At 41.5% G+C, this 22,384-nt stretch overlaps 1 protein-coding gene across 2 annotated transcripts in view; it reads right to left on the reverse strand.

The window, feature by feature from the left end:
• Positions 1 to 21,606, reverse strand: part of LOC147446826 (uncharacterized) — a 58,190-nt gene extending 36,584 nt beyond the window's left edge. The window contains exons 1-3 of one of the 2 annotated variants that reach the window (XM_086524189.1): positions 21,304 to 21,594; positions 20,966 to 21,021; positions 20,571 to 20,844 (exon numbers count right to left, since the gene is read on the reverse strand). In XM_086524189.1, coding sequence (XP_086380315.1) covers positions 20,599 to 20,844; positions 20,966 to 21,021; positions 21,304 to 21,487 — 486 coding nt within the window. In that variant the 5' untranslated portion in view covers positions 21,488 to 21,594 and the 3' untranslated portion in view covers positions 20,571 to 20,598. Of the gene's footprint in view, positions 1 to 20,570; positions 20,845 to 20,965; positions 21,022 to 21,303 lie in introns of both variants that reach the window. The other variant, XM_086524190.1, reaches the window with a different exon arrangement.
• Positions 21,607 to 22,384: the final 778 nt, after the last annotated feature.

Consider the following 22,384-nt stretch of genomic DNA (forward strand, 5'->3'; position numbering starts at 1 on the left):
ATAATGAGGAGTTGGTAGTGCGTAAAAATTCTTGAAGAAGCTATCCGCGGGATGATGACATGAGGTAAGCAGGTGCGTCAGATGGCATCGAGTGGCATAAGGAGGTCAAATGGGGTCAATATTTGCACGTGGGTAAGCGAGGACACAACGTGGGTGTTTTCTTGTGATGATTATGCAGAAAGATCATCATAAGAACTATATTTGGGGGCCACTTCATGTGGTTGCGGGATGCATTATTGGAAAAAGTTGAGTGCCAAGTATGCGGATGGACGTAGAAGGGTGACAAGAATGCACTACGTGGCCAGTTTTTGGCCTATTTGGTGTCAGTTTGAGGTCAATTAAAAAGGCCAAAGGTGCCCAAGGGATAAAGTGAAGTGTGGACACTAAAAAACTCATTCGAGGTGCATGTGTTTGTCGTTATCTAAAGATGATCTCCATTGAAGTTTCTGGGGATTGAGTTAGTAAAAAGTTTGTGTTCTTGCACGTGTGTTAGAAGGGATTCTCAAAGCATTGAAACTTGGGTAGCCATGGCTTTCTCTTATCCGGAATTTCATGGAAGAAGTGATGAAGATGTAGAAGACTTTTTGGAAAGGATGGAGGTGGCCTGCATTAGTAATCAGATTCTTGATCCTGCACATATGTTACATCTTCTCCAAATTTGTTTGAAGAGTGATGCACGAGTTTGGTCCAAAGCATTTGAAGAGGAGTTGTGTGCGGTGGATCCACCTGTGAGGTTAAGTTGGTACAATAAAAGGCATGGATTGGAAGTGGAGTTCGTGAAGATAGAAGATCCTGACAAAGTGTGGCAAGAAGTACAGGGTTTAGTGCAAAGGGAAGGTGAGCCAATAGATGCATACATATATAAGTTTTCAATGGCATGCGAGAGGATGTGCAAGGCCTTAGCACCACACGTACCCCCACCTGACATGATGAAGAAGGACAGGTTCTTGGTTGGTCTTTGGGAGAATATACGTTGGAGAGTGGAGCTAAAGAAGCTGAGGACATATGAAGATGCACTAGAGGTAGCAAGGAATAAAAAGTGGAAGGTGAGAAGAATGAGTCAGCTAGGAGTAGATACTTTGCCCAGGAGGTCTGATTTTCAACCTATGGATTCCTTGCAAGGTTGCATGCCAGGGGTTCATCATGAACCAGTGGTTTCTATTACTCCTCAGGTTATGCCAGCAGTGGTCACTACAGCAGTGCAAGATGATGGGCTAATGCAAGACATGAGACAAGTGGTAGATTTAATGAAGAATCTCAGCCTAAACATGCTAGGTAATGTGGGAAATAATCGAGGTAAGGGGAGGTTTGCAAATCAGCCAGGAGGTGAAGAAAGACCCAGGAATGGTATTGGACAAAGCAATGGTAGATTTTCGAGGCAGACGTCCACGTGTTATAATTGTAGAGAGTTGGTCCACATCAACCCGCGATGTGATAAGCCACCAAGGATGGGGGGAGACATGTATCCATTGCCAAGATAGGTGCTAACTAGGTCAAATGATTATGGCATCAAAATTAAGGGAGAAGAAGGAACCAGTGGATTAACCCAAGGGGGAAAGGGAAAGACAAAAGTGATAAGTATGGTCACCTTGGAGAAGGCAGCAAAGCTGGAGGATACATTAGTGATGTCTATTGGGAAGAGGACCACACAGGATAAGGAAGGAAGAAGTGCCCGAAGTTCTAGCAAGAAGGGAAAGAGCCATGAAGACGAGGATGTCAAGGCCAAGAGGAAAAGAAGGGCTCATTGCAAGTTTCATGTTTCAGATTTTCCACTAGGGGATGGGCAATTAAGCTATGACTTGAAGGAAAATTTGACAAGCAGGAAAACAGATATACTTCTGGGAAGCTTATAGAGATGGTTCCTAAGCTAAAGCAACAGTGGAAGAGGATGGTTAACCCAATGGAGAAAGAACCAGAGAGATGTTTAGTGAAGGTATTGGCAATGGATGAGCTACCTGACATTTTCCCAATAGTGGATGTGTGGCACAAAAGAAAAAAATTGGGACAAGATTATGTTGATGTTGGAGCTCAAATATGTGTCATAAAACACTCATACGTTGAGAAGATGGGTCTTACAGTGACTGGGGTGTCAGACTTTCGGATCATATTGACAAACCATCAGAAAGTAAAATGTTTGGGTGTTGTACAGAGCTTAGAAGTAGAGGCGTCTGATGCAAATGTGGTGGTTGATTTTCATTCAATTCTAGCGGGGTTGGGAGCATACCCTATTATATTGGGTTGACCATGGTTACGTGCAGTGGGAGCTGTTCAAGATTGGCGATGTGGTACGATTAGCATCTATGGAAAGACAGGTTCTAAGAATCTATATAATATGGACACAAGGAAAGTATTGGAGGAGCTTTATGAATATGAGAACGAGTCTAGTGGTGAGGAAAGTGAAAGTACTACCAGTAGTGATGAGGATGTTGATGTTGCATTTCTTTTGATGGACAAAGAAATCCACGAATCTGGTTTAGTTGCATTTGCAAATGAGATTGAAGATGAAAGTGAAGGGCCTTATGAAGTGATTGAAGGGATAGTGCAAACCAGGGTTGAATTTTGAAAGAAGTAGGAATTGATGACACAAATGATCAGTGGAGACCTCTCAGCTAATGAGAAGGAGAAATATTTGCACATGCTGGCTAGTTTTCCTGATTTGTTCATTACTTCATATGAAGAGATTAGAGGGTCCAAAGGAGAAGAGATGCATATAGAGCTGAGAGAAGGTGCTAAGACAGTGTGACAAAGGCTAAGAAAGATGGGTCAAGAGAAAATGCAAGCCTTGTGGAAAGAGGTGGACAAGTTATTGAAGGCAGGGTTTATAGTCGCAGTGGAGACCACAGAGTGGGTGAGTCTAGTAGTAGTCAGCCCAAACAAGGATGGAAAGTGGAGGATTTTTGTAGATTTTAAACCCTTAAATGTAGCCACTAAGAAGAACCCGTATCCTGTTCCATTCACGGATCAGATCTTGGATTCAGTGGCAAGTTATGAGAGGTACAGTGTGTGTGATGGTTTCTTAGGCTATTTTCAATTGAGGATTTCTCTTAAACACAGAATAAAGATAACTTTCAATACGCCATGGGGTTTTTATTGCTACATGGTATTGCCATTTGGGTTGTCAAATGGACCATCTTTCTATCAAGGGAGAGAAAATTGGGTATTGGAACCATTCATTGGTAGTTGTGTTAAAGCTTTTATGGACGACATCTGTGTCTAAGCAGTAGGGCTGAACACCATGAGAAGCTGGAAATGGTATTGGCTCGATATGATGATGTGGAGGACAACTAAATCCAAAGAAATGTCATCTAGCACAGCTAAGGGTGAAGTTATTGGGTGATAGGGTGTCAGGAAATGGCAGTGAGGCTGATCCAGACAAGGTTAAGTCTATTATTCTTCTTCCATCACCTACAAGTACAAAGCAATTGGCAACCTTTATACACAAAGTGAAGTATATGGTGCGGTTTATTGCATTTTCTTCGCAGCTCCTTTATCCATTACAACAAGTGGCAAAGCATGATCCATTTCAATGGGATGACAAGTGTGAAGAAGTGTTGCAAGAGGTGAAAGAGGTGTTAGGGGGGTTGTCAACCATGTAGGTCCTAGTTGGGAGCAAGAATTTTATGTAAATCCATTAGTAGGGGATCATGCCATTGCAAAAGGGGAAGGGCAGGCATTAGCGTATTGTGCAAGCCGAGTGAAATTGGTAGCGGAGAGAAAATTCTCGGAAGTAGAGCTAGTGATGGCCAATGTAATATTTTCTTGTAAAATATTTTGTCATTACTTGCTACCACGACCTTTTGTTTTCTTGATGAGTTACGCCTTTTTGCCACAGTTAATTAATGGCACTAGCATGTCAAATGTGGTCAAGAAATGGGTAATTGATCTGCAAGAGTTTGAGTTCTATTTTTTAGTGGAAGACAGTACAAGAGCTACCCTAGCTGATTTGCTGACTCACAAGGAGAATCCCCTCCTTGTTAAGGAAGAGGTGGTGAGAAGGGTAGTTGAAGAAGTGCCACAGGTCATCAATGCACATGTGTTGTTCTTTGATGGCTCTTCAGAAAGAGCCATGATTCGACTTCAGGGGGTATAGCACTTTATGATCCAGAGGGGAAGCTAGTATGCAAGAGAGGGTTCAAATTGGATGCTCAGTAGCAATGAGGCGAAATATGCTACTTTGGAAGCCGGATTACACATTTGTTTGAAGCATGGGATTAGAAGGTTGAGCATAAAAGGTGACGCCTTGTTAGTTGTGAAGCAAGTGCTGGGTGTGTGGAAGAGCAAGAACACCTCATTGAAGGAAATGTGTTTCAGCATTTTAGGCTTGTTAAAAAAGTTCAAATCATGGAGCATCAGACACATTGAACGTGCTCTAAATGGAGAGGCCCATGAAGTAGCTCAAGCATGATTGGAGATCTATTTGTGTTGAGGACCAATTTACCTCTTTATCATGGTCGGGAAAGTTTGGCTCAAGAAAAGGAGTTTTTGCTAACATGAATCATTTTGAAGGGCATTCACAAGTCTAAGAAGTATGGTTTTGTGCGTAGAGCATCCATGTACAAATTGATTGGTGATGTCTTATACATGAAATGGGCTTATCTCGTGTTGAGACGTGTACCTTGGCGGGAGGAGCTTTATAGAGTGTTGGAAGAGAATCATGAAGGAGCATGTGGTGGACATTTTTCTCTGAAGATCACCTTCGATAAGATCTTGCAAGAGCGGTATGTATGGCCTAGTTTGCAAAAGGATGTTCACCTTTGGTGTAGGTCTTGCATTAGGTGTTAAGCATTTGGGAAGAGAGTGTTGAAGCCAGAGCTACGAAAATCCATCATGGTGTTTGATGTGTTTGAAAAATGGGGGATTGATGCAATAGGCCCGTTACCTATGACAAGCAGGGGAAAATGCTATATTTTGACTACAGTGGACTATCTCTCTAGATGGGAAGAGGCTATAGCAGTAAAACAAATCACTGCAAAGGATGTGGCAAAATTTGTGTACGATGAAATATGTTGCAAGTTTGGGGTGCCACTAGAGCTACTTTTGGACAAGGGACCAGGATTTAGAGCTATACTATTAGACTTTTTATGTGCGAAGATGAAGATTAGACACTAGCATACCACTCCTTGTTACCCATAGTGTAATGTCTTAAATGAAAGATTCAATGGTGAGTTGGTACAAATTCTTTCGAAAGTGACAAAGCACCAAGGAAAGAATTGGGATTTGGAATTGCCTAGTGCATTATGGGCTTACCGTACTGCGGTGAAGACAGATACAGGTTTACTCCATTTCATTTGGTATATGGAGAGGAAGCACTATTGCTTGTGGAAGTAGAGTTGCCTGCGGTCAAGATGTTAGAGAAGTTGCTTGGGCAGTCCAATGATGCATTCAACGAGAGGCTCTTACAATTACAAGAGGTTTGATTGGATAGGATGAGTGCATTGGAACATTATGGGCAGATGCAAGATAAGGCTTTATCAAAGATAAATGAAAAGGTCAAAAGTAAGATTATCAAGAAACATGACTTGGTTTTGCACTATAACAGTAAGCTGGACAAGACATTCCAAAAGAAGTCTCAAATTAAGTGGGAAGGGCCTTTCAAGGTAGAGGAGTGTCTTTCAAATGGTACATATCAGTTGGCTAACTTGGATGGGATACTACATAAGTCAAGGGTAAATGGATTGCTTCTTAAATTGTAGCATGCTAGATTGATGATGGTGGAGCAAGATGAGTTGTTTGAAGAACAAGTAATGTCTGTGAGGGATGAGAAGACCTTTGACACGGAGAGTCTCATATCTCTTTTTGCTGCTGCAGATCATGAATGATCTAGCAGGCTAGGGGATCGGCAAATTATGTTAAGAGTTTTTTGGAAGAAGTGATTGCGCATATGTATTGGCCCAAGCTCAATTGTATCTAAACATTAAAAATCTTCCTTTTTTTATCTGAGTTTTTTAGGTGTGTGTGTGTGTGTGTGTGTGTGTGTCTCTGTTGAGTGCGAAAATGGATAGTCTCTCTCCTCTTACTCCATTGGTGTGTTCCCTGTCTTGGCCAGGTGGGTTGTGTAAGCCGAGTGGTGCCCCATAGTGTGTATGTGTATTATCCCAAGAGTATGTGTTGGGTGATCATAGAGGCGTTGTGTGTGTTTCCATCCCGCTCACAGCAACATTGCGAACCAAACTCACTCATCTTGTCCATATCAACAGCATGATAGCAATGATAAAGAGGGTGAGGTGATGCAAACTCTTGCACGTACACTACAAGAGGTACTTCACATTAGTGATGCTCAAAAGTGAAAATCCACGGCGTCGCTATCAGCGTCGCTATGGGTGTCGTTATGAGTGTCGCTATTTTATTTGTTACATAGCAACGCTCATAGCGACTCCCAAAGCGACGCTTATAGCGACACCGACAGGGGTAAAACATAAACCGAGAGTGCACGAAAACTCAGATCTCAGATATGAGTTTTCGGCGCTCAAGCTAAGAGGTAACCCGCGCTCTCCCTCTCTCTCTCTCTTTCTTCCTTCCCCCCCCCCCCCCCCCCCCCCCCCCCCCCCCCCCCCCCCCCCTCCCCTCCCCCCCCCTCCACACACACACACACACGAGGAGAGGAAGGAGAGCCAGGTATGCTCCTTCCCTCTCCTCTCTCTCATGTTCCTTCCCCTCTTTCTCTCTCTCTCCCTCTCTCTCTCTCTCTCTCTCTCTCTCTCTCTCTCTCTCTCTCTCTCTCACACACACACACACATTGTGTCTTTGAGAGAAATAAAGAGCGAGAGAGAGCATGCATAAACAAAAAACGCACACACAAACATGCATAAACAAAGAATGCATACACACACATTGAGAGAGGAAGAGAGAGAGAGAGAGAGGAGAAAACAAAGAGAAAGAGAGAGAGAATAAAAAACCAAAGAGAACGAGAGAGAGGGAGAAGACGAAAGAGAGAGGTAAGGGGAGAAAACAACGAGAGAGAGATTAGGTTAAGAGTTAAAGTATTTTAGGTTAGATTACATTTATATTTATGTTTATGTTGAGTTTAAGATTAGGTTAGATTTAGATTTACGTTAGATTAAGATTAGGTTATATTTAAAATTAGGAAAGTATTAAAGATTAGCTCGCTATGTTAGATTTAAGTTAGATTACATTTAGGTTTAGGATTTAAGATTGGATTAGATTTAGGTTTATGTTGAGTTTAATATTAAATTAGATTTAAATTTAAGATTAAGACAAGATTTAAAATTAACTAGATTAAATTTAGATTTACGTTAGATTAAATTTAAGTTTAGGTTAGATTAGATTTAGGTTTATTTTGAGTTTAAGATTAGATAAGCTCTAGATTTATGTTCGATGGACTAGCTTAGGTTAGATTTTAGTGCATGTCAATGAAGGCGCACTTTGCCTAAAGAGCAAACACTAGTTACACAACAGTATGTATATTCCTATTAGAATCTGACACCTATTAACTCCCACACTGACCATATTCAATTAGCCGCAAATCACCACATGTTCAATTAGGTTAGATTTTGGATTGAGTTTTTATATTAGAGTCTACCTTTCGGGATTACAGTAAAAAAAATAGAGTTAGACGAACGGTGATCCCTCTCTTCCTCTCTACGGATACGACCTTAAGCTGGAAATCTTTCAATGGCATGATACTCAGATTGGAGGCGAACATGTAATGTGCTAAGTAATCCCTCGAAAAAAGATCTATTGTGAAAAGATGTTAAGATGCTGTGAAATGCTATAGCTAGAGAAGAGGCAAAGGGGTTTTGTCCACTACATACACTATCATGTAGACATGGGTGTGTAGATTTCTCGTACCCACAAATATAGGCATTGACCAATAAAGACAAGATTATAACCCGGTGGTTCTGATCTCCATGCACCTCTAGACCGAGGTGTGCGGGGATTGGACATGACTAGAGAATGTGAGGTAGTTTACATTGTGAACAAAGAGAGAGAGAGAGAGAGAGAGAGAGAGAGAGAGAGAGAGAGAGAGAGAGAGATAAAAGATGGAGGATGCCAATAGAAGATTAAATTTTTGTCCAAGTTATAAAGTTTTTACCCTCATTATGAGTAGTGATGAGGATGTGGGGTCGTCCAACCAAAACACCTATCTCTCAACAAGGATTTTATGTCCTTGTAATCAATGCAAGCATGTTGTGTGATGGACAAGACGCATTTCTCTGTAGCACGTTCACGAATTTGGCGAGTTCGATCCATCTATTATAGATCGAATTTTTGCCAATTATAACTCGTCGGACTCTGACGTTGGCCAACAGGCAGGAATCTTACAACCCAATAGACGTATTCGCAGGCGCTTTGGTCAACCAGCATATGTGAGGCCACAAGATGTAGCCTCTCACAGCTCGGGGGATGATCAATTTAGATTGGAGAGTGGCTAGACAAATTTGATAAAGCTCGGGACACGCTATGGAAAACCATATATGATAAGCGCGTATCTGGGATTGTCATGTGCAATCTCGGTGCTGAAAAGAAGATGATGGAAGATCTAGAGGCTAAAATCAACCGATTTTGCATGCTTCACAATCTAGTGATGCAAAAGTAGATTGCACATTATGAGGATTCAAAGCAAGAGCGACAAAGGGCACGAATCGAGTGGAGATAGGGAAGAAGACCACCGATGCATTGTCTGGAGAGCCTACCAACATTCATGAGCTTAAGAGGGTTGCACAACCAATTGAAAAGCGCACAACAGTGCGTTAAAGAAGTGACTGAGGAGGAGTGGGAATACTCTCAGCAACCAAGGTAAGTTTGCAATGTACGACTAGTGACTTTCTAGATGTTTGAACAGCCACTCATAATCTTTGTTGGTTGTAGTTTACGTCACACACAGTAGCATGGTGTAAAGGTTGACATTTTCGGGTGGAACGGATCGACAAAAATCATTTTACTCAAGATTGTGGAATCATGGCAAAATTTGAATAGTCTAGTCGATGAGGGTCCTCTGATGCAGATCTTGTGGTGGCGGAACTCACTTACTTTGGCATGCTACAAGAGATTTTGAGGATCGATTATAGAGGATTCTTTTTCGACTTGTTTGACGTGCAATGGTTCAAGGTAATCATGGAGGGTCGCAACGCTATTGTGCGTAGAGGAGAGTCTGTTTTCCTTGAAGTGGATTCAGCTAAAAGATGGACCGACCTAAAAGACACTTTCGCACTACCCGAGCATTGTAAACAAGTAAGTATGTAATTAGTTAACATCCAACTTTAGAAGTTATGTGCTTGGAAGCTCTCATGTAAGTTATGTGGCTCTAGTAGGTGATAATTCATCCTACAAAGTCGCATCAAACTAGTGGTACGTCATAGAGATAGCCCTCGTAGTGCACGGACGTATGAGGGCTACCACGTGCCAATCACAGTGGCATCAATGGGGGAGATGGGAGAAGATGCTCAGTTAGAAGCCGTTAAGGTGGTGCCAGATGAGCATCAAGCTGCTACTCTCTATGGGGTGCATGCAGAGGATCTACAAAATGAAACGAAGGACATCTGTCTAAACGGAGATCTCTATATAGATATAGGAAGTTATGTTGAGCTATGCGAGGATGAGAGAGAGACCTCTTAAAGCCATGATAATTGTGTTTGAACAATTTTGCTTCATTTTATAATATATATTATATTCACGTGGCTTTTTTTCCATTCCTATCTATATGTGTCATTTTGTCATTGTATTTAATAGTCTTTGCGTCCACTCCAAGTACGTATGCTCTAGGTATGTTCTCACAAGCAGGGACAACGAGCACTGCGCTCTGAGTGCGATGGAGACTGAAGCTGCAATCGCGAAGGAAGTGATATGTCTCTGCTCATAGATGCTGATTGTCCCACCGCTAGATCTAGTTGATCGGGTGAAAGAGACGCTAAGAAGCACTACTACTGCTTCTTAGCGTCTCTTTCACCCGATCAACTAGATCTAGTGGTGGGGCAAGCAACATCTATGAGCAGAGACAGATCACCTTCGCAATTGCAGCTTCAGTCTCCATTGCACTTGGAGCGTAGTGCTTTTACATATTCACAAGAACTTCAACGGAATCTCTCTACACAGGAATCCCTCCCCCTTTATGAGTCCTCTCTCTCTCTCTCTCTCTCTCTCTCTCTACTTGTCCATGTTTTCTTCTCCATTCATTCAATATTAAGATTAAATGTTCGAGTGTTTAATGCAGGTATGGATGATGATGAGTTTCTTTCTTCTTTGTCACCCTAGCAGAGGCAGTGGTATGAGGATCGTCATCGCTCTGGAGCACCATCACGTGTTCTTACTCCTTTAATATATCCCTCTGTTTCAGAGAATTCAGCACGCTCCGAATCTTCGGTGTCAACGAGACGATCTTCACACTCGTTTAGGCACTGATGCTCTAGTGGTGGATGCGGTGGTTTTTGTGGGGATGCCGCCACCGATGCCTTGACGCCACCTCATGTTCAACGAGGCTCTTTACCCTCCCCTTCTTTGCCCGCCCCTCCCCACCAACCACGGCATCACCATCTACAAGAGGTTTTGCACGGCTGGCGGCCATTCCTAGCAGCTGCACACCACTACATACTCCTTCGAGAGTCACCCCAATAGACACTCCTTGCTTCGGGGCCCAGACTCCAGTGGAGACATCTAACGTCCGTACCCCCATCGGCACGCCGCTAGAGACCCCTGGCAGGACACCCAGGTTCACGCGTCACCGGCAAGAGGACTTGCCTTACTCCGTCGACTCCAGCGACGGCATCATCTTGGATGATGAAGGCAAGAAGGTGATCTCGCGCATGCGTGGTCTTTGCTCTCAGGTGTTTAGACACTACATACTAAACACCTGGAGCGAAGTACCAAGTGATTTAGAAGACAGACTCTTTAGCATGCTGCATGACGAGTTTCCCATTTCAACACGGGATGACTGCTTCAATGAAGACCTGAGAAGGTTCGAATGCGCGAATAGTGCAAGAACAAGCATTCTGAAGTGCAAAAAGGCAATAAAGCATGGGTGGAATAGACCAGATTGGCTGGTTAAAGAAGATTGGAAGAATGCGCAAAAAGCAGCGCGCGAGAATCCTGACAAGTGGAAGCCACAAAAGGAGGCAGCCAAAGCATGAGTAGAGGCAAGGAGCTCGCACCACTTGGGGAGCGGTAGGTGGACATCATTTGAGGCCGATTTTGTAAGTGTTTTAGCATTGCTCTTTAGGTTTGATAGTTTAGGGTTTAGGGGTTTTTTAATTCTAACATATTGGATTCTTTGTATGTTTTGAGAGTGGTCTATGATAGGATGTGACCCCACACCGTACGAGCGCGAGTACGCAGGCAGCAGGAAGGGCTTAAACGACCTGATGGACATTTTGATTTATCGCGGCGGCATGGTTAGTATTAGTGTTTACTCTTTTCTATTTGTTGTATCGCTTTGTAGATTATATGTTTATACTTACAAAAAGTTGTCTTAATGTTTTTTTTGCAGAATCCGACAGATAGGCTGCTTGGACGCGATGAGACATCTGATTAGACGACGTCAGTCTATAGCCGTAGCTAGATAGCATTAGTGTCCTTTTGTCATAGCATATGTATCATGAGATGACCTGTATACATCTTTTTGTAACTATTGGAAAACCATGTATATTTTCTCAATACTGACAACGGTGTTGTAACTATACATTTGCAAAGTTTAACAATCAAGTGATTTTTCCTATGATGTGTACAATTGTCATTGATTTACTTTCACCAATTTACTTTTGTCAGTTTTGTATCTTTATTTCGCAAACAATACTATGGATGATAGAGTTAATGGTTATATTGTCTTGTGGGTGACTACTCTGGGTCTATATCTAAGCTTGCACTTTCTTTCAAAGGTGAATCTGGGCTTATCTTGGATTCATTTAGGTTTACTCTATTATTGAAATATTCAATATGGTTGATGGGTGGCAGAGCATCCAATTTTTTTAACTCTCAAGCGTCGCTATAACCGTCACTATATAAGGCTCTGCAGCGTCGCTATGAACATCGCTATAGGTAGCCTGTAAGCGTCACTATGGTTGTCTCTATATGCATCACTATATAGCGACGCCCATAACGACGTTCCTGTATCGACGTTGTTAGCGACGGTCTTATCGACACCGAGGAGTATAAAAACCCAATGTATTTCCGTTGCTAATAGCGTCACAAGTGCACACAACCTCTTATAGTGGTATGCCGCTTCACAATGGTGCAAAAATATCAGCTCTCCGTACCGCTTTGGCAATGCTTAATTTGCAGGGTGTCTACGGGTGGTCTACATCGCAGAGCTTATCAAGTAAATACATTGTATCCTAAGCATGCCAAAGTGCAAATTAAAGTTCAATAATATGATCGTTGTGCTCATTTGTTGATGTAACAACAGGTTTCTCAAGAAAATCTTCTCGAAAGGCAATCACAAGCCCCCTACCCGTCTAGCTGCTAAAACGCTTCTTACTAACTTGGGCTTGGATTACCACAAAATACATGCATTCCCTAATGATTGTATACTCTTTTGCAATGAGTATGAAAATTTGGAACAGTGTCCCAAATTGTGGATCGAACTAGGTATAGAGAGGACACACGATGAAAATTTATCCCTACAAGTGTCCTTCGATACTTTTCTATCATTCCAAGAATAAAGAGCATGTTCAGATACAAGTCTATAGCCTCTTTGATGACATGGCACTCAACTATTAGATTGATAGTTGATGTGATGCGAGTACCTACTAACTCTCGTGCATGGAAGCTCATAGAGGAAAGTTGGCCTACAAGGATGAGCCTTGATGTATCCTCTTTGGTCTGGCAATGGATGGAGCAAACCCATTTGGATTATGGAGTTTGTCGTGGAGCATGTGGCGTATTTGCTTGGTGAATTATAATCTTCCACCATGGCTAGCTATCAAGAAGGGCTATTTGTTGTTGTCACTGATCGTCCCAGAAAAGTACATAGCTTTCAAATTTTGAAATTGATGCGGAGAGCGATAAAGAAGTGGAGTTTGATGACAAAAATGCAGAAGTACAGATTGAGATAGACATCTTTGGTGCATCCGCTCTCATAGAAGATGAGAGATTGACTACTGATTTTTGCTAGAAACTCTTTTATTAAACTCTTTTAATTAGTCCACAATACTGGATAGATTCTACAACTTTGTTTCTTTGTTATTTGCATTGCTTAAGCGTTTCTTTTGTAAACTAATGAATTGTATCTGTGTTATTTGTGCATCTATAGCCATGACCGATAAACAACGATACATACTCTTCTAATTTTTGTTTTCTTGTCACTTCGGCGGGCATGTCACCCGAATACATGGGCTCCTTTTTTTCACAGTTCACACTAGAGAAGGGTAGTTATGCACAAAACCTTTGGGCTGTTGGTTCCTCTAGACCTACTACGCCGCCCCTACACCTAGGACTAGTGTTATCCCTACATCGATCGGCCCCACACCTCGGTCGAGTGTACCCCCTACACCGATGGGTGGTTCATCTTTGAGACGAGGTAGGCATCGTTCTACCGATGCGTCCACACCACCGAGAGAGCATCCATCACTCTCTTTAGTAGATAGTTCATCGATTGGCACACCACGTACACCTCGAGGATCACACGAGCATTATCCTAGCTAGGTGTACAAGAGCTAGGATGCGGCTGTTGTGGCAGATAGAGTTAAAAAGGCCATGGAACAAAGAAGAACAGCTCTATAGAGTTCATTTTTGCCACTGTGTGATGGAGATTTGGGATATTCAAAGAAAGAGTTACATCGTCGAGGTCATTCAAAGAGAGTACAGACCGGCAGAGGGGTACGATCCAGTCTCAAATGACTAGATTTTGAGTGTGGCAATTGCCACAATGTCACACCGTCGTTCAGAGGCGAGAGATAGGTACAAGGATGGCAATACAAATCCGACATATATGGTTGGACGCAGAGAAGTGAGAGTGGATTGCATGAAAGACACAAGAGAGATGGAGCTAGAGCACGTTTAGAGTTTGTTGGAGCAAAGAGATTCAGCTAGAGCACATTTGGAGTTTGCTGGAGCGTCACATCTTGGAAGTAGAGACTACGACACACTTCGACATGAGGAGGGAGAGGCCGTCAATCATGTTATGATTAGGGTTTGACAATCAAGTTATGGTTATGGTTTGGAAATCAGGTTATGGTCATGGTTTTGCAATGATGGTATGGTTGTTATGGTTATGGTATGACAAGCAGGTCATGGTTATGGTTATGGTATGGCAAGTGCCTTATGTTTATGGTTTTATGGTTTTCAAGTCATGTTTTAATTATGGCTATAAAATCTTCATGCCGTTGTATCTATGGTTTGAGAGTCAACGTTATGGTTATGCTTTTGGGAAGTTGTCATGTTTAAGCTTTTGATTTTGTGGTTTTGTTCTTCTTACAATTTTGCTAATCTGTATACACTCTCTCTTTAGCTTCAAATTAAAAGAAAACTTACAAGCTTTTTCGCCAGTACAGGTATCGGTTTAAGCGTTGTTATAAGCCTCGGAATATGCATCAGTATGGAAAAATTCTAGACCGACGCATATTGAGACACGTATAACGATGTAAGCTCCATCGATTTTTTCGGTGGTAGCTATATCGGTACATATATCGATGATATGATGCCGACAGTGATTCCAATGCTTATTCTTGGGCCTTTTATTTTTAAAACAAGCTATTTTCGTAAGGCGTGTTGTAGTGTGTCAATACACTATATTTCAGTATTTTCTCTGCTATTGCAACTAGCTAGATATGTTTTATTGCAATTAAAGAATATATTTTTCTTTTGTATAAGTTTAAGTTTGATAAGTGAAATGTTGAGAAAACTACCGATTGTGATGGTTTTTAAATTTTTTGAAGCAAAATGGTTTTTATCGTTAAGTTTACTTGTTTATTACACAAACTGGCCATCATTCTTGCACCCGCCTTTTGTTTCTTTCTCTTTTTTCACATTTTTCAATTCTAACATACATTCACACATGGGCAGTCATGGCAAGGGGGACATGGAGCACTTCTTACCAAAGTAGGTGGTATGAGAAGATTCACCTTAGTTGACTCAGGGTTCTAACTCGTTTACACGGACCTTACCCTTTACCATCTCATGGAACTACCCAATCACAACGTCCATCTCTCTCACCCTACCACCATGGTTTTGGTCAACCACATTACCTATCCCCTTCACCTCTACATCTTAAAAGCGATTGTAGTGCTTTGCATCATTTGCCTCCACCAAATGCTCAAGTGAGTCCTTGTGGGTAAAATTTCTAATGTTGGAGGAGGTGGATACTATGCAGGCGATGCCACAGATGCTTCCACTCCACCTTGTAGCCGCTAAGCATCGATACCTCCCCCTTTTCTTCCCACTCCCACATCTGCTACAGAGTGGCCATCTGCTTGGGCTTTTACTCAATAGTTGGCCACTCCTTGATTAACACCATAGAATACACCACTCGAGGCTCCTTGCTTGGAGTCTCTATCACCCTAGCTTCATGCCTGTCGCAAGACCCATGGTGTGACTCCTCCATACTGTCGCAATCTGTGTGCAGAGTTCTTTCCACCATATATCATGATACCAATGACACATCAATGAATAGGGTAGAAAGGTTGTTAATACCATGTGAAAATTCTACTTGTAGGTCTTTCTTCACCATATCATGAAAAAATTAGAATAATTACCATTTGACCAACAAGAAGAAGGTCATCAACCTTCTTTATGATGCCTTTTACATGGAAAGTGTGGAGAATTGCTTCTCCACAAAACAGATGCAAGCACAAGTTCTTAGAACTATATGAATCATTATAGTAGGAAAAAGACAAGAAATCTTGGCTTGATAAACAAGACAAAAAAATACCAAAAAGAATGGCACAAAAACCCAGACAAGTGGAGCTAAGGGAAAGAGGGCACTTAAGTGCGAGTTTAGTTGGAGAGTTATCACTTGGGAAATAGCGCAATTTGCATCACTTGAGCATTGCTTTTATGGTTGAATTTTTGAGAATTTTCTTTTAAACGATGGTGCAAAAAACGTCTCAATGCACTTGTGGACATTTTGAGATCTTATCCCAATGTCATAAGCTACAAGAAATTTGAACACTATCTACATTTATTTTATTTTGTGTGTCTCTATTCAGTTTTGTTATGTAAACTTTTTTTAATTTATTTTGTATTAACAAAGTGCAACTTAACGCTATTATAACATGACAATATCTCTTCATTAGAGTAGTGCACACATGCACATTGATATATTTCTTTTTTAGTACATGTATATGTGTCTATTAGGAATAACATGGCTATTGTACTTCAAAATTTGTATATATATATATATATATATATATATATATTATGTCACTTAGGCATTGGCCCATTCTTGCAATTCAACATATTCAATGTATATAACAATTTTATAGCAATGAGACACAAATTCTCTTCAAGTTTTGTGTCATCTTAACTTTCTAAATGGCATGTCATGGTTCTTCAATTTCTCTATGCATTAGTATTGTCTACAAGGTCTAATTGGGTTGGAGAGTACTTCTAGTGTTGTCACCCCTAAAGTTTTTAATTGCAAAAATCGATATGTGCGTTGATAAATATGGTTATGAAACATCTTTATCACAATCAATGGGCATCATTATGAACATCTTTATCTTAGTCGATATGGGTTCATATTGACATTTTTGTTGAGACATAGCTTAAGATGCTCATTTTGACACCCCACACATTAAAAACCTCAACTCGCCTACGTTGGTACATATATCATAACTATGAAGAGCCCCTTGTAGTGTGAGAGGTGGAAAAATATGGAGGCATAACATCATCAATGACATACACACTCAAACATAGCATCGATGGCATCCACATCTAATTTAGAGATGACATCAACTCTGTCCAATCCATGCGATCATATTTACAAATGCACATTATGTACAAACATACACTCACTTAAAGAGGGAAGGTGAATTGAAGGGCATCTTTTCACAAGAGATGACATGAGTTGGTCCCCAAAAATATGAAAACAATAAACTTCCAAGTGAACCAATGACTAGACTGTTGATCAACTCCATCAATGGACAAATTATGTGCACATTACAAATGTTAGCTTGGGGCATTGTTAAGGGCACTTGTGTATATCCTACTGGCTAGGGTATCATACTTCCTATCATAGGTCAAAGAAAATGAAAATGAAAATTCTACTCCAAGAGAAGAGATAGTGAAGTAGTAATGTGCACAGTGGAAAAAATCCCAAACAAAGGTGACCAATGAATCTTGATCTTACCAAATAAGATGATTAAAAAACATGTGTGTGAGTGTGTGTGTGTGTGTGTGTGTGTGTGTGGATAAGGAGAGGCAATTATGAGAGATAATGTAAAAGAGGTTGCAATATAAGAGAGATTATTTCTTCAATGAGCTAGGTGATATTGGTTCATGTGTATGCTCCTAACTATTTTATACCCCCTTAAGTAGGAGGACATGACAAGTAATGAGATGAGAAATATAAGGTAAATTTTGTGAGAAGATCTATCCTAAACCTTGACTTTGGGATGAAAAACCAAGTATCACACTTGATGCCAGTTTGGCTCAATCAGTTGACTTAGCATGGTGGTGAACTTAATTACATACTATAGAAATGTAGAAAAATAAGATGAAACCATTTTTTTATTAATTCCTTCAAAGCATGATAGGTGATGCAGATATGCGAACTATTTTATTTGGACTTGAGAGGCATAAGGAAGAGCATTTTCCAATTGGTTGTCCCAATAGAATGAAATAGGTCCTCAATCCATTGAAATATGGAACCGCGTTGTATGGAGCTTGATATGGAACAGCTGGCAGAGCCGTAAGATCTTGCAAGGGACAAGAGATGCGGCAATGTATCGCACCTCTATAGAAGAATGTTCTAATTTGAAGAGGAGGTCAAAAGAAGCAACATGTAGAAAGTTAGGATGGAATCAAATTACATATATGAAGAGGTTGAGGAGAATAATTGATGAGATGAAACTTCATATAAGGAGGGTAATTTAACCTTAGCCATGTTAAAATGTGTGGGTACGTTTACAAGTGTCTCTCATTTAGGTGTTGCTAGAGCTAAAGAAGAAAACATGGTGGGTGAGAAAGTAGAAAGTAGAGGTGCAAATGAAACAATTAAAGGAGAGGTCCGTCATGTCAAATGAGCCTTGCGTAGAGTTCGAAGGTGGCAGGCACGTTTGAGGAAGCCATGTATAAAGGGACATAAGAGGAGGAGGTGGTAGAGAGCATACCTTTCATGTGATGCATAGGAGGGACCAATCATGAGACCAAATGAGAGGGAGGGTGAAGGGTTGAAGAGGGTGGTTGCTCCAATGGTAAGATAACCTTAAATGGAGTCCATAGTGAAGAGATGACAAGGATATTCTCCTAGAAACCAACTTAATGATCGTGAAAGGTGTGCCTGAGAGGATTAAATAATTTATATTATTCAATAGCAATGTTATCCATAGCCAACAAAGATGGTGCGAGTGCTTGGAGTAGCCAATTCATGGGACCAAGTATTGGTGTCAAGGGTAGAGGTGGGGAAGACAAATATACAGACATGGGTGAGAGTTGGCGGTGGGCCAAGCCAAAAAGCGTAGGGTTTATCACCTTAAAGGGTAGATTTGTAATTATGATTTTGGAGATAACAAGCCACATATACTAGCTCTATCCAATAGTCTGGAGATAGTTGAATTTGGACAAGAATAGCATAAGAGACATTGACAAGAATGCTATTTTTTTCGATAATGCCATTTTGATGTAGATGATTGGGTAATGCTAAAGTTGTGCAGGATACCCCTTCCATTATAGAGGTCATAAAAGGCATTGAAACTATACTTAAAGGGTAGATTTGTAATTATGATTTTGGAGATAACAAGACACATATACTAAGTCTATGCTATAGTCTGGAGATAGTTGAGTTTGGGCAAGAATAGCATAGAAGAAATTGGCAAGAGTGCTATTTTTCTTTAGGCAATTCCATTTTGATGTGGGTGGTTGGGGGATGCTAAATTTGTGTAGGATACCCCTTCAATTATAGAGATCATAGAAGGCATTGAAACTATAGTGACTACCTTGGTTGGACAAGCCACCTAGTCTGATTTTCAACCCATGTTTTGTGTGTTGAAAATAATAGAGGTTGGACAAATTTTCTAATAAAAATAGATAAATATAAGAAAATGCATATGACTAGCAAGATATTCAACATGGAAAAGGACCACATAAATTTGGGTATGCTAGGTAAATACTGGACTCTCCATGAATGTGAGATTGGTGATGACCAACCTAGTAGGTCACATGCATGGTCAGGTATATGGGTGTTTGATTTAAACAATTTAATGTTTAAGCATATCAAAGCTTCAATCACCATGTGCATGGATGCAGATTAGCACGCAGACGACACGTCATGAGGTGAAAACCTATGCATTGTCTTCAAATGGTTAACCTTTTTCTATGATTAAACATTTATGTGTTTAATCAATGTTGTGAACCGGGTGACTAGGTGGAGGGGTACTACCACATCTACATGCAGTCCGATATCTAACTCAATCCCACAAATTTGAGTGAACAAGAGGTAGGGAATGCGGAGTGAAAAAGAAGTCAATAGGAAAGTAGTTTTAGAGCTAATTTGCATATTCTCACATGATGGAGAGCATGCTTGAAAATACGACAAAACCTATAGTGCCACTTGAAAGGCTTTTATTGCACAAGAGTATTGGAATTGGAGCAAAAGCATATGCAGAACTATTTCAACGGCCAAGGGCATGGAGAGAATAAAAGAGAGAGAGAATGTTTTCACTAAGATGGCGATATTGAATACGGCATCCAAGGAGAGAGAGATCCATCTTCAAGCCTTGATACAGAGCTTGGATATAGAGATAAGTTTTTTGCGTATATCTAGCAGATAGCAGACCTGAGGGATCATGACTTTGCAATCTTCAATCAAAGAGAGAGAGAGAGAGAGAGAGAGAGAGAGAGAGAGAGAGATAATTAGTAGCCTAGACATTTAGTTTCTGTAAAAAGCTTTGCATGAGTTTTCGTTTTTCTCAAGGGCTGGTCGAGGCCCCTATATTGGGATTTCCACCTTTACCTTACATACATACTTAGGGGACATGTATGGCAATATCTAAGGAAACCAAGATAGGGCTCAGGTGCCCTATCTTGTGATGAAACGATTAGAGAAGTGATGAAGTGATAGATGTGACATTGTGATGGCTCCCTTGCATTCACTCGTTTATTATAGCCACGACCTATCTTCACAATCACGCCTCCCCTTGCGTCATTTCATAAGGCCCCAGCTCATGCGGGACATTCATGCGGGAGGGGTAGTAACACACATACATCAACTATAGTGACACATTATTCTTAAAGCAAGCTCCACTGTCTCGAGTTTTGTCTATTCCCTATTCTTAACCATTGCCCGTGTTCGAGCAAAGAGGCGGGCGAGTGTGTGCAAAGAACAGTACTACCCTCTTTCACATGAAATCCCTGACCCCTCTCTCCCTCCCTCCCCCCCCCCCCCCCCCCGCCCCCCTCTCTCTCTCTCTCTCTTTCACAGTTAGACCGAAAAAGCAGGAATAGCGAAAGATGAGATACGGGACCTGTACTAGGCAAGCGTTAGGCAGTAGATCAGGCGTGCAGGCAGGCGCAGGTCCAAACTGCACGCTGAACAGAAGAGCCTGAGGAGACCCCGCGTGAAAAGGAAGGCCGGGCCACGCAGGCGCCTCCCTGGCAGCGCGGACATTCGTTGTGGCACACCGGCGGCCGCGACCCCGGCTGATCCTTCTGCATCCCTTCTCTTGACCTCCCTTTTACTCTTCCCTCCAAGCTGTTGCGTACCTTCGCCGGATTTTCTGCAAGCAGCATCCGCATTCCCTGCAATATCATTCTCATTAGAGATGTTATCAGCGCACAGTAAACTTGGGTTCTGTATCAAAGCAATAATCAATTGGTGGGCGGGCTGCGCGCGTGCAGTGCTAGGTAACTAACATACTACCTGTTTCTCCAACGTGCCAACATCTGAGAAGTAGCTGCCGACTTGATCGACTCCACCTGCAAGCAGCTCTCTCTCTCTCTCTCTCTCTCTCTCTCTCTCTCTCTCTCTCTCTCACACACACACACACACACACACACACACACAAGAAACAGTCCACGAGTTCACATGCGGGCGAATGAACGCGGACTCGAGCTGCGAGCTGGAGCGTCGATCACGCATGCTGCATGGGCACGGCGGCATTGCAGGCAACAGTGAAATCGATGGGACACCACTCACAAAAGAACAAAAATGGTGGTACGCCTTCGGACACGATGGGATGTTTAGGGGAAAATTAATACTCTTGTTCAAATTAGCGGTAGCGCCTTGCTGAGTGGAGCTCCCGTGATCAGAACGAAGCAGCCAAGCGCTAGGAATCATGAGCCGCAGGGACACTAGCATCAGCAGAAAAAGAAAAAGCATAGAGGCTGGTAGCGCGAAGCGCCGGTAGTGCGGAACCTCGTCATGGCTTACTGCTTGCGCCATCTAAGTAGGTGATTACAGAGAGTGATGCAAGAAGCTGGCTGCTCAATGCTGGGTGAAGGTGGAGGAGTAGGAAGCTGGCGCGTGCATCCAGACTGTGGTGGTGGTACGTCAGGGTGGTACGTGGAGGTCCAGGCTTGTAGTCAGTCATGACTCATATTGCTCCAAGCTGTCGCTGTTTAGGACCCTGAATATTATAGTTCTGAAAAGTTGCTTAAAAGCCAATCATGTCGGGACAGAGTGCACTTGCTCATACATATCAAAACTTACATCAAAACTTACCCTAGGCTAGTGGACATACCATTGAAACAAGGGAAAATTACCAAAATACCCCTCCAATTTGTGGAAATTCCCAAAATACCCCTAAAATTTCAAAAATTCCCAAAATACCCTTGTATCTATTTTAGCTGGATTGTTCACTATTTCCTAATCTTTATTCTTTTCTGACAATGTATATCCGTTTTCTAGTGCTTAGCATGTAATTTGTCACAAATTACCTCCCAAAAAAAGACAATTATGTCTAGAAATAATAAAGCAATTCATCTGCAAAGCCTACATAACCAACTCAAATTCTAGTTTTAGTATCTTGTATTCATAGACAATCAGTCTTCTTATGAAAAGCTACAATTTTTTTAATTTTTGGATAAATTTACTCTCACAACCAGAGGTATTTTGGAATTTTTGAAATTTGAAGTGTATTTTGGGAATTTCCACGAATTAGAGGGGTATTTTGGTAATTTTTCCTTGAAACAATGACGAACCCCGTGATTAAGATGGATCACGCCATTGAACACTCAGTAATATACGCATCTAACCAACCGTCCATTGGCCATCACTGATCTCCATATTGTGCTGGCTATGCATTGGAATACTGCTTCTTCACACATGGAGTAATACCTC

The sequence above is a fragment of the Adiantum capillus-veneris genome, chromosome 11, assembly GCF_014529385.1.
Source record: "Adiantum capillus-veneris isolate H3 chromosome 11, ASM1452938v2, whole genome shotgun sequence".
Lineage (NCBI taxonomy): Eukaryota > Viridiplantae > Streptophyta > Polypodiopsida > Polypodiales > Pteridaceae > Adiantum > Adiantum capillus-veneris.